This window comes from Sinocyclocheilus anshuiensis, unplaced genomic scaffold, assembly GCF_001515605.1.
Source record: "Sinocyclocheilus anshuiensis isolate Anshui unplaced genomic scaffold, SAMN03320099.WGS_v1.1 scaffold207, whole genome shotgun sequence".
Taxonomy (NCBI): Eukaryota; Metazoa; Chordata; class Actinopteri; order Cypriniformes; family Cyprinidae; genus Sinocyclocheilus; species Sinocyclocheilus anshuiensis.
The window spans coordinates 1,904,063-1,916,943 of NW_015551045.1; the positions used below are offsets into that span (position 1 = coordinate 1,904,063).

Here is a 12,881-nt window from a genome sequence, read left to right on the forward strand (position 1 = left end):
GGGGCTACAGAAGGCACGCTTTAATGAAGAACAACAACGGTTCTTTCTGAAAAATTAACTGAAACAAGTGGAAAAGAAAATGCCAGATAGAGTGAATCTCACAAAAAAATCCTCTCTAAAATTCTAGATATTATAATTCGTTGTAACTGGAATATCCCAAGTGGTCCAATGGAGTTAATTGACTATTTTTAATTTTCTTTTAATATTTTGAGCGATTATTTCCATCTATTGGTATTACAAAACCACCATTTTTATTTTTCATTTTACTTCGTTTAACCACGGTGGTCATCTTTTGTCATGGCGCACAACAAATTTTGGGTCATACGGACATTTATGGAAACCTCAGTATCCTGGCTCAGAAAAATCACTAGCTCAAGATAGTCCTGAAGCTCCTTGAATCAAGAGCTTATCTCAAATTAATGCACATTTCAAGATACATGAACATTAAAGTTCCTTAGACTTCAAATTTAAGTCCAAATGTAAATATAGCTGCAAGCAGCAATTAAGGGGCCCAAGCACAACAGAGGCAGAATGATGAGCAATCATTGCAAGGAGGAGCAGACCGAACGCAACAGTGAGTGATTAAAGACATTTTAAGGTGATTTTACTCAATCTGGCTGAAAAATCATGAATTCAATCATTAGTAATATGATTTAATTGTTCATCACTTTTCACCAATAGGTAGCACTGTTATCAAATTGATGTGGTGTGGTCAGTGTGAGGTGACAATGGCACACACAAAGTTTGGTGTCAGAATGTCAAAGATTTGCAGAGATACAGCTTTAGATGCAGTTTGGCACCATGCCATCAAAATTGATGCGTTAAATGAAAACCATTTCAGCTACAGACATGAAATCCATAATTTTTTGCCGGCATGGTCTGAAGATGATCTGAGCCAAATTTGGTGAAAATCGAAACAACGGTCTAGGTGAAGATCGAAAAAGTACGTTTTCAACAAATAAAAATGGCGATTAATGCTGATTATGGCATAATTGGTATGAATGTTTTCGGCATGATCCAAGGAATCATGACAATACGCAAAATTAATAAAAAGTTATTTGCATAATTAAAAAAAAAAACAATTTTTTTTTTTTTAATCTGCTTGATCCAAGGAATCATGACAATAGGCAAAATTAATCAAAAGTTATTCACGTTTTTTTATTTATATATATATAATTTTTGACCACAAAGTGGCACTGCTCTAAAACTTTTTGAGTACCTTCAGGGCATGGTGCCGAAGACACATACCAAATTTCATAAAGATATGCCAATGCATTCTTATAATAAAGCCTTTTTTTTTTTTTTTTCAAAATGGCAAGACGCCCAAAATTGCCGACATGCAAAAATTGGGTACCATTTTACTCAGCATGCTGCTATGAATGTAAAGAGACCAGTCTTGAGATTTTTCTGAGCCAAGATACTTAGGTTTCCATAAATGACCCAAATTTTGTTGTGCACCATGACACAAAGACGACCACCGTGGTTATCGGTGTACAAAGTACAAACTGTACAAAAAGTACAAAGTACATAAGTACAAAACTAGTGTTTTACAATGCCAATAGACAGAGGTAATCACTCAAAAATTAGAAAAATTAAAAACGGTCAAGCAACCAACTTTACAACTTCGGACCACTCGAGATGGATTGACCAAACGTCAAAAACGTGCTTGTAGCATTGTACATCTAGTCTGTAAAAGCGAATGAGGCGGTGGATACGACAGGTACATGTGTGCTACATTCCCTGACGGCTATTTGTGCTTATCTGCGTCATATTTTCTCTGTACATCATTTTAAAGTAGCCGCATCCTCTGGAGACACACGACAGACGTAGTCATATAAAACGAACACAACCTGAACAGACGTCATAATGCCCACGTCATCGTCCCTGTTCCAGGACAGAGCCTATTGCTTCCCAAGAGGACACATCCGACAGTGTTCATTTAGACTTTTTCGTTTCTTGCTGTTTGTCAAGCACAAATGGTTACGGTTGCATAAATGTAGGCGACGGACTAATATACACAACCAGTCAAAAGTTTTTTGTTTTTAAAAAGTCTCTTCTGCTCACCAGGCCTGCATTTATTTGATCAAAAATACAGCAAAAGCAGTAATATTGTGGATATTTTTACTACTGCTTTCTATATGAATACGTTTTAAACTAATTTATTCCTGTGATCTTTCAGCATCATTACTGCAGTCTTCAGTGTCACATGATCTTCAGAAATCATTCTAATATGCTGATTTGCTGCTCAAGAAAAATGTATAAATATTATTATTATTATCAATATTTAAAACAGTTGAGTCCATTTTTTTCAGGATTCTTTGATGAACAGAAAGATCCAAAGATCAGCATTTATCTGAAATAAAAAAGTTTTTGTAACATTACACACTATGCCATTCAAAAGCTTGGAGTCAGTATAATTTTTTTTTTATTTTGGGGGAAAGAAATTATATAAATTAAGATTTTTATTTAGCAAGGATGCTTTAAATTGATCAAAAGTATGATAAAGACATTTATAATGTTACAAAAGATTTCTATTTCAGATAAATGCTGTTCTTCTGAACTTTCTATTCATCAAAGAAACCTGAAAAATTCTACTCAGCTGTTTTCAACATAATAATAATAATAATAATAATAATAAATTTTTTTTTTGAGCTGCAAATCAGAACATTAGAATGATGACTGAAGTAATGATGCTGAAAATTCAGCTTTGAAATCACAGGAATAAATTACATTTAAAACATATTCAAGTAGAAAATTGTTATTTTAAATAGTACAAATATTTACTGTTTTTACTGTACTTTGGATCAAATAAATGCAACCTCGGTGAGCAGAAGAGACTTCTTTAAAAAACATTCAAATCTTACTGTTCAAACACTTTTGACTGGTAGTGTACTCTGACACAAACACTATTACATCTGTAGGTCTAGAAACGTCACGGGGATCTGAAAATGGTTTCAGGAGGCAAGCACGCTTCGCCGCACTACCTCCTCCTTCCCAGCATGCAATTGGGGCAAGCGTAGCTTCCGGCTGAACGAGCGCAATTCACTGTCACTCTGCTCGGCGTCAGAGAAATAGCCGTCTGTTTCAGTGTCGAGTGTGGAGGTGTTGTTCCCAGTGCTCTTGGGAAGGGAGGTCTCCGTCGAGTTGCTCTTAGAGCGTGACTTGCCCTGTCTAGGTCGACGCAGACGCAAGGCCATTTGCGAGCGCTTGCCGCTCTCCGCAACGAATCCGCAAGAGCCACATTCTTCGGAAATGTGGCACGAGTCCATTTTGGATATGGCTGGCTGCAGAGGGTCTGGTCTGCCGTCGCAGCTGCGGGTGTGATGATGGTGAACATGACGCGCTCTCTCGGCCTTGCCTTTAACTGTGGATCCGATTCTTGGGAGCGAGACGGATTTTCTGCGGCTGCGCGGCGCTCCCCTCGGCTTGCGGCCCAGCTGGGGCGTCTTCCAGGTGGACTTGATGGAGTGGTCCATCATGAGGTTGAGCAGGCTCTCCTCGCCCTGCAGGAGCTGGTCTGACAGGAGGCTAACCGACGGATCGCGCGTCTCTCCGGATAGAGACCACTGGCTCAGCATGTTATCTGCCGTGATGTGAACGGACTGAGCCAGCCAGCTGTCGAACAGCGAGCCGTCCAGCGGGAAGGATTTGGAGAAACCTGTGAAAGAGATAGACATTAGACATCATCTGCCGATATACAGTAATGCTTTATATCGCAATAATGAGCATGCATTATATTCAGGGTTTGAATTTAACTTTTTCACTCACCAGCCAATTTGGCAACTAAATTTTTAAGTTACCGGCCATTCATAACTTCTACTAGCCCAATAACATTTTTTTTTTACCAAAATAAACCAACAGCTTGCGGCTGTCCACATTGGATGTGACCAAACGGGAATTGCAATTTGCAAATCACTTGAATATAGGATAGGGCTGCTCAATTATGGCAAAAATCATAATCACGATTATTTTGGTCAATATTGTAATCACGATTATGAGTGGGCCATATAAAGACCAAAACTTTATATGAGTGATTTATTTAAAGATAGCGATATATCAAATACATATTTTCTGTAAATAAGGTTGCTATTGTGCTAAATTTCACAATTCGTAACTACCACAGCAGAATACTAGGGTAACTAATATTAGTAAAAAACAAACAAAATTCCTCAAAAGTATTGAAAATAATTAAACTGTCAGCAATAAAAAAAAAAAGCAAAGGACAAATACAACAGAATAAAAAGATACAAATAATCAAATGTACAATAAAACAGCATAGTCTTCACTGTAAGAATGAAACTTTCTTTGTTTCTTATTTCTTTGTTCCCAGGGAACACACATACTGGTAAAAAAATGTATAGCCTGAATGCACTGTAAGTCGCTTTGGATAAAAGTGTCTGCTAAATGCATAAATTAAATTATTAAATTAAATTAAATTAAATTAAAGCTACAAAAGTCCTTCATTCAAGAGCAGTTACTGTTACACATGTGTTTTCATTCTCACCTCTTTAAGATCATTTATTACATAACCGACGAGGGTTTACGTGAATAATCATTAAGTGCCGCATTTTGACACATATTTGCGTGTATTTGACCGTTTAGGCGCGCACTTCGAGCTAAAAGATGACTTTACATGTCCGTGTTCTGTTCCGTCTCTGATCGCATGTACGTTAAATCCTCCTGAGGAACAGCGCAAGTTTCACGCTTTTAAAAACATGAATAATCTAATCAACTTTAATAAATCAAGCATGTTGCATTTTGCAAAAGTTACATGATTTTACTGATTTGCACGTGAAATTGGGCTTTTGCGGAGGAACGAAAGTAGACCGCTGGAAAGGGGGCGGAATGGGGCGCAATAATCGTTTTATCTCGATTATTGTATTTTCATAATCGTTGGAGGCTGAAATCGAAACTGTATTTCGATTAATTGCACAGCCCTAGTCAGGGATTTGTCGTGTTGCGCCGCATCCAGTCTAGACAACATCTAGGGTTGTCAACTTAAGAAAAGGAGAATACAGGACAGTCGCATATTTTCATATATATATATTTGTGCTGTCAATCGATAAAAAAAATTTAAAAAAATCATTTTTTTTCTGAACTAATCGCGATTAATCCCACCTAGGGTTGCAAAAAGGTGCAAAATTTCGGAAATATTCCAGAAATTTTGGAAACTTTCCAGGATTTTTTTTTTTGGAATATTCCAGGGATTTTTGGAAAGTTTCCGGAAATTTACTGGAAATTTTCCACCCCTTTGCAACCCTAATCCCACCTAACAAACAATTTTTAAATATACTTTTATATTGCAATAATTTCACATTAAATTTTCAAATTAATGTACAAACAACATAAAGACAGTATATTTTTAATATTTGTTTAATGGCATCTTTTTTTATGACTGAAGGCCAGTATCACTGATACCAATACTTCTGATGTCTCTATAAGATTTGCCCAATTTAGGTGACAAAAAGTAATGCAAAAGTAATGCAATGCATTATTTTCCATAAAAAGTAACACAATTAATTACTTTTTTATGGAGTAATGCAATATTGTAATACATTACTTTTAAAACTAACTTTCCCCTGATCTCAGAGAGCAAAAGTCTTTTTTAGCAGATCTGTACATGAAAGCGAACACATCATTCAGTTACTTACCCAGCTGTGTGAATAGAGAGTTGTCATCTGATCTCCATTTGTCTTTCTTTTCTGGACTACTCTTCCTCCTTTCTTTCACTCGTTCCCTGACTCCACTGCGATGAATCTTCTCCCCTCTCCGAGTTTTGTCTATAAAGTGCAGAATATAAAAGAGCATGCAAAATACTTAAAATGAGCAATTAAACATCTTACAGGTGTCAACTACATTTTTTTTTTTTTATATATATTTCAAATTATATTCAGTGCTTCTCAAAAGCTGTCCTGAGACCCTTATTTTGAATGTTTCCCTCATCTAACACCAGTTTCAGATCATCAGCTCATTAGTGGAGACTGTAAGACAGGAGGGCATGCAATATGTGCTGTGTCTATAGCACAGCTTTGTGAAGTACTGAGTTTGAGGGAAAGATCTGCAAACGCAAGATTTTAAACATTTTAAACAGTCCACAAGAGGGCACAAGACATAAATCTAAACCAAACAGCACCTCATTTACTGCATTTATTGTTTACGGCAAAGAACAAACCTGGCCGTTAACAAGTGCATTTCATTTTAAATCATCCTTTAAATTTAGGATTTCATGCAAATTCATTAATTTCAGTCAATTTTACTCAGACTAAAATTGCATCCAATTCAAATCTACAAAATTGTTAGTTGAAAAATTAAATTATTTAATCAATTTAAACATCAACATTGCAGTAACAAAACATGAGAACTGTCCTTGCTGATCTCCTGAATTCATCATGAATACTCTGAAATACAGTATTGTGATTTCTTATTTATTTTAGGTACTCATTCTTTATATTGTAGTGCACTGTTACAGAAAGTGCACATTCTTATTGCAACTTATATCAGTGAGAAACATTTAATTTAGACTTATGCAGATTTTACGGTCATGAAATTTTGTGGGGGAATAATTCGGTCATCAGAATATGTTTGGGAAAAATTTCCAGTTTGAACGGTCACAATCATTGTTTGTAATATTTCAAGATGAGCACTATTCAGACATTATTTTTCAGAAAAACCATACGATCATCAGGCTTTGGAGGAATGTTTGTTTGTTCATCTCTCAATCATCATTGTATTGCATTGCATTATACGTTTTGAAACTACAGAGCTTTGATCAGAAAACTAATCTTCTCATAAGACATTTTTATATGATTTACATTACAAGCTATCAGAGTTTCATCTTAATTTTCGTCCATATAAATATCAGCATCTGCACCAAATTGCATGTTTTTACTCGGTTTAAGTCTAAATGTATTTATTTATACAGGGTTAATTTTCTGAATTAAATGTAACTTTAAATGATCTGGAATTAAAGGCACAATATGTAACAATTTTTTTATTAAAATATCCAAAAACCACTAGAACAGTGTTATATATTTTGCTGACTTGTGTACTTACATTATCCCAAATGTTTCGTAGAACGTTTAAATCCAGATAAATATGCAATTTTAACTAGTGACACGGACCGTGTCTATTGTGTCGCCTGCCAATGACGTCATAACCCCTCGATTTCTGGTTTTGTTTTGTAGAAAACAGGGAAACAACAAAGACACTTGTCTTTAATAAGTTATGCGTTTTAATAGACCGGTGACGACCGCACAGAGTAGCATTATAACAGAACTAAATGTATCTAGTATGATAAAACAGCGCTGCTTTACCCCACATACGCACGACCGGAAGCAGCAGAAGCGGTCGACTGTGGCATAATAAAAGCTCCGCTGCTTTCCAGCCGTGTGTCGCGCTCATTCAGCGCCTTGTTTCGCTTCGACAGCTTTCAGCCTCACCCTGCTTCATTCTACTACGTTAATAAATCATTAGCTCATCATGAACATGATTTCTGCCCGAGTCCCGTCGGATTGCATCAGCTGTGGGGATGAAGACCACAACTCCCATGATTCCACACTCAGTCACGCCGTCATCAAACTACGCCTTTGTTTCTTTGTTTGTTTTGAATACGTGCCTCTAGTGGCGAAAAATTACATATTGTGCCTTTAAAATAGATGAGCTCACTTGGCTCACACAGCCACTTAATATCATGCAAAGCTTCTATACGTCACTGCAGTGAGTTTGAGTGTGGATAGTTGCTCAAATGTGATGTCAAGAGGCTTTGGTTGTAGTGTATCTTGCGTATGGGAAATAAGGTACAGATTAACCTTCAGCTTTCTTGTTGAGGGTCGAGGACCGCGCTGATGAGGCTCGCAGGCCTGGTGGCCGCATGCCAATCTGTGTGTTTTTTTAGGAAGACAGAATGAATATGGGTCTTAACAGCAGATGACAGAAAGCCAGCGAGTAGAGAGAAGTGCTGACTCAGAGATTCAGGAATAATGAACACTGCAACGAGGGATCTGACCGAATGCAGCTCCTTCATACAGCAGTGTGTGAAAAATGGGTCAGCAGCCAGCGACGCTGTACGCTCAAACCAAAACCATAAGGCACGTCAAATGAATGCAGAACACTCTTTTTTTGCTTTAAGCATTAAAAATGAGAGCTATTAGATTTGTTTGATAAACCTAGCAAAACCTAGTTCCAATCATTTCTCCAGATTCCCTGAATCTTTTCACAATATTAAGTATACAGTAGATGGTGAAAGACCTCAATTCTTTGCAATCTTGCATTGAGAAATGTTATTTTTTAACAGCTTGACAATTCTCTCTTTAAGTTTGGCACAAAGTGGTTGCAAAGACTGAGGCTTTGGTAGATGCTCGTTTATTGGTTTGTTTTTTTCTACCCAATCATGATGCCCTAAACTATTACCAAATGCACCTGCTTATTGTGGACTGTTTCAAAACGGTTCAATTTGGATATTCTATTCTATTATCTACATATTATATTTGTATAAACCTTTAATATTTAATGCTATACAACAACAAAACAACACAAATCTGGTAAAAGGCTAGGAGTGACTGCAAACATCATAGACAAAGTATATGAAACTGAAAATGAAACCGATCAAATATTAAGTTTGCACACCTTATTTCACGGACCAATTGTTTAAAATAGAAAAAATAAACTTTTTTGAAGGGTCTATTTTGAACCCTATTTGTGGCTAATGCTGTGAATGAACTACACTTTGGGGCATTGCCAGCTTAGATCATGTGCCATGAGTAAAAACTGGCACTGATCAAAATGGCAAAAGAAAAACACAAAAGATTGCTGCAGAGAGTTTCCATACCTCCAGCCAGGTCCTTCTCTAAGAGCTGGATCTGCAAGCTAAAGATCTTCTCCTGCAGGTTGCATAAAGAGTGTTTGATCTTCTCTCTGCGTGTGACCATGTAGCACAAGTTTCTGACCTGAAAGAAAACACACCATTTACATTTAAATTACGAACTGAAATCACTATGGTTAGGAGTTAGCGTGTTTCCGAGTAGGGCTCTGGTGTAAAACCTGCAGTGATAATGCTCACGTTCCATATGACTCATCATTCTGATCGGTTCCATATGACTGATGTTGCATTCATCACATTTTAGAACCAGATTAAAGTTGACCTGAAATCCAAATTGATTACGTTCTTTCTCAATCTACATTACATCTACAATGAGTTGCCTACAGTGAACCAAAATACAATACAATGAAACAAAATACAATACAAAGTTAATCTTAACTCAACCTAATCATTGACTAACGTTCATAATCAATAATAGATTAATCACTTCCTGTAGATGCACATCATTTTCAGATCAATGTGAATATTCTTGCTTAGCATAAACCTTGAAAAAGAGGTTTACATGATGATGATCCACACTCAGAATCAGAATCAGAATTAGCTTTATTCGCCAAGTGTGCGCAGACACGCAAGGAATTTGTTGTGGTTTTTAAGGTGCTCTTGGGACATGTACAGATTTATGTACAGATTTGTGCATTGTTTCCTCTATATACAGCTGTATAAATAATGAGATATGCATATGTATTTACATAACACTTGAGAAAGAGGCAATAATTAGAGGTGGAGAATGAATTACAGAAATGAATTACAGAACACAGGTAATGATTCATGTGTTAGCCGTTTAAGCTGGAGATGGCAGGATGGGGGAAGAAACTGTTTTTATGCCTAGATGTTCTAGTGCACAGAGATCTGTAGCGTCTGCCTGAGGAGAGAAGTGCAAACAGGTTGTGTCTGGGGTGAGAGGGGTCTGTGATGATGTTGCCTGCTCGTTTCTTCACTCTGGAGTTGTACAAGTCCTGAAGGTTGGGCAGGTGCACACTAATGATCCTTTCTGCTGTCCTAACAGTTCGTTGCAGTCTTCTTACATCTGATTTGCTGGCTGACCCAAACCAGACAGTTATAGAGGAGCACAGAACCGACTCAATAACAGCGGATTAAAACTGTGTCATCTGCACCTGTGGCAGGTTGAACTTTTTCAGTTGACGAAGGAAGTACAACCTCTGCTGAGCCTTTTTCATGATGGAGTCAATGTGAATGTCCCACTTCAGGTCCTGGGAGTTGGTGGTTCCCAGGAACTTGAATGACTCCACTGCAGCCACAGTGCTGTTCGTGATGGTGAGTGGGGGGAGTGCAGGGGGGTTCTCCACAATTTTGAGCATGTTCAGCTCCAGGTTGTTAAGACTGCACCAGACAGTCAGCTGCTCAACCTCCTGTCTGTAAGCAGACTCGTCGCCGTCCTGGATGAGGCCGATGACTGTGGTGTCGTCTGCAAACTTCAGGAGCTTGACAGAGGGGTCTTTAGAGGTGCAGTCATTTGTGTAGAGGGAGAAGTGCAGTGGGGAGAGAACGCAGCCCTGAGGAACTCCAGTGCTGATGGTGCGGCTGTTGGATGTGAGTTTTCCCAGCCTCACTAGCTGCTGCCTGTCTGTGAGAAAGCTGGTGATCCACTGACAGATGGAGGTGGGCACAGAGAGCTGGATCAGTTTATTCAGAAGGGTATCTGGGATGATGGTGTTGAAAGCGGAGCTGAAGTCCACAAATAGGATCCTAGCTTAAGTCACTGGTTTGTCCAGATTCTGCAGGATGAAGTGCAGTTCCATATTGACTGGATCATCCACAGACCTGTTTGCTCGGTAAGCAAACTGCAGGGGGTCCAGCAGGGGTCCAGTAATGTCCTTCAAGTAGGCCAGCACCAGCCTCTCAAATGACTTCATGACCACAGATGTTAAAGCAACAGGTCTGTAGTCATTTAGTTCTGTGATTTTTGGTTTCTTGGGTACAGTGATGATGGTGGAGCGTTTAAAGCAGGAGGGGACTTCACACACCTCCAGTGATCTGTTGAAAATCAATGTGAAGATGGATGATAGCTGGACAGCACAGGCTTTGAGGCAGGCTGGAGAGACACCGTCTGGGCCTTTGGCTTTCCTTATCTTCTGCTTTCTGAAGACTTTGCGTACATTGTCTTCACAGATATTGAGTGCAGGCTGAGAAACAGTAGGGGGGAGGGAGGGGAAGGGTGTTGATGGCTGTGTTGCGAGACGGTCGCCGTGATTTTGCCAAGTAAGACATGTTCCTGGATCAACATCTTTTGTTGATCCTGGATCAACATTACTGTCCAAAAATATAGATTAAACCCAATCCCTACCCCTAAACCTAACCCTACCCATAATTTATTTCTAAAATCAGTGTGAAATGATAGCTGATTAACAAGGGTGTAGAAGCACCTAACCCTGATCGTAAGCCTAAAACAGATATTTCCTGAAAAGTTATCCCTCAATTCTGATTGGTTAATTGGAATGTTGTTCCAGGATCAACAAGGATGTTGATCCAGGAACATGTTGTACTTGGTCAAATCACGGTCACCCTAGATACAAGCACACACAACATGTTGTACTTGGTGAAATCACGGTCACCGTTGTGAGACGGTCAGAGCGGGTGTGGGGTGTCAGACCAGTCTTTTGCTTTTCAAACCTGCAGTAAAATTCGTTGAGATCTTCAGCCAGTTGTTGATTGGCCTCAGTGCTGGGGGATGGGGTCTTGTAACAAGTGATGTCTTTCAGGCCTTTCCACACTGATGTAGAGTCATTACTTGAAAGCTGTTTTTTTAGCTTTTCAGAGTAGTTTAACTTTGCCACTCTTATCTCCCTATTCAGTGTGTATTTGGCCTGTTTGTACAAGTCTTTGTCCCCACTCCTGTAGGCGTCCTCTTTGGCCTGGCGAAGCTGTTTGAGTTTTGCACTGAACCAAGGTTTGTCGTTGTTAAATAAGTCCTGGTGGGAACACACATGTCCTCCCAGAAACTGATGTAGGACGTCACGGTGTCAGTAAGCTCATCCAGATCAGTAGCTCAGCCTCAAAAACACTCCAATCTGCGCAGTCGAAGCAGGCTTGTAAATCCCGCTCTGCTTAATTAGTCCATCTCATTACAGTTTTTACTACAGGCTTAGCAGAATTAAGTTTCTGCTTGTAGGCCGGTAGAAGATGAACTAAACAGTGACCAGAGAGTCCCAGAGCTGCTCGGGGGACAGAGTGATATGCAACCTTCAGAAAAGTATAGCAATGGTCCAGTATATTGCTGTCCCTGGTGGGGCATGTGATGTGCTGTCTGTATTTAGGCAGTTCGCAGGTGAGATTAGCTTTTTTAAAATCACCGAGAACAATAATGAAAGAGTCCGGATAACGCTGCTCTGTGTGTGTGATCTGATCGGCCAACAGTTCTAACGCCACGCTCACTCACGCATCAGGAGGAATGTACACACTCACCAGAATAAACGAGGAGAACTCCCGCGGCGAATAATGAGGCTTACAGTTAATAAAGAGAGCTTCCAAATTTGGGCAGCACATCTTCTTTAAAACTGACACGTCTGTACACCAGCCTTCACTGATATAAAAACAATCCACCGCCTCTCGTTTTCCCCAACGACTCGGTCCGATCTGAACAGCTGGAAGCCCGTTAGATGTAACGTGCTGTCCGGGATGGCTCTGTTCAACCAGGTTTCCGTGAAGCAAAGGGCAGCAGAGTTTAAAAAGTCCTTGTTTGTGCAGGTGAGGAGTTGTAGTTCGTCTGATTTATTTGCTACGGAGCGGAGATTCGCCAGATGAATGCTCGGCAGTGGAGTCCTAAACCCGCGCTCCGGAATTTCACGAGCGCACAGCGTGCTTCCCTCGCTTGCGTCACCTGGAGCGCTTGTATAGATTATAATTAGGGCTGCACGATTAATCGCATGCGATATTTAACCCGCATCTTATCAGTAAAGCTGGTTCTGTAATCAGCGGTAAATCTCCATCACCTGCGGGCTTTCACATTGAGCAGCATTAACTACACAGAGCCGTTGTTCACTGA

At 39.4% G+C, this 12,881-nt stretch overlaps 1 protein-coding gene across 1 annotated transcript in view; it reads right to left on the bottom strand.

Annotated features, from left to right (window-relative positions):
• Positions 1–2,868: 2,868 nt before the first annotated feature.
• LOC107661766 (protein Jade-2-like) overlaps positions 2,869–12,881 on the bottom strand; it is a 35,399-nt gene continuing 25,386 nt past the window's right edge. Inside the window, exons 10-12 of the mRNA XM_016451533.1 lie at positions 8,828–8,945; positions 5,652–5,780; positions 2,869–3,658 (exon numbers count right to left, since the gene is read on the bottom strand). Coding sequence (XP_016307019.1) covers positions 2,955–3,658; positions 5,652–5,780; positions 8,828–8,945 — 951 coding nt within the window. The 3' untranslated portion in view covers positions 2,869–2,954. The remainder of the gene's footprint in view (positions 3,659–5,651; positions 5,781–8,827; positions 8,946–12,881) is intronic.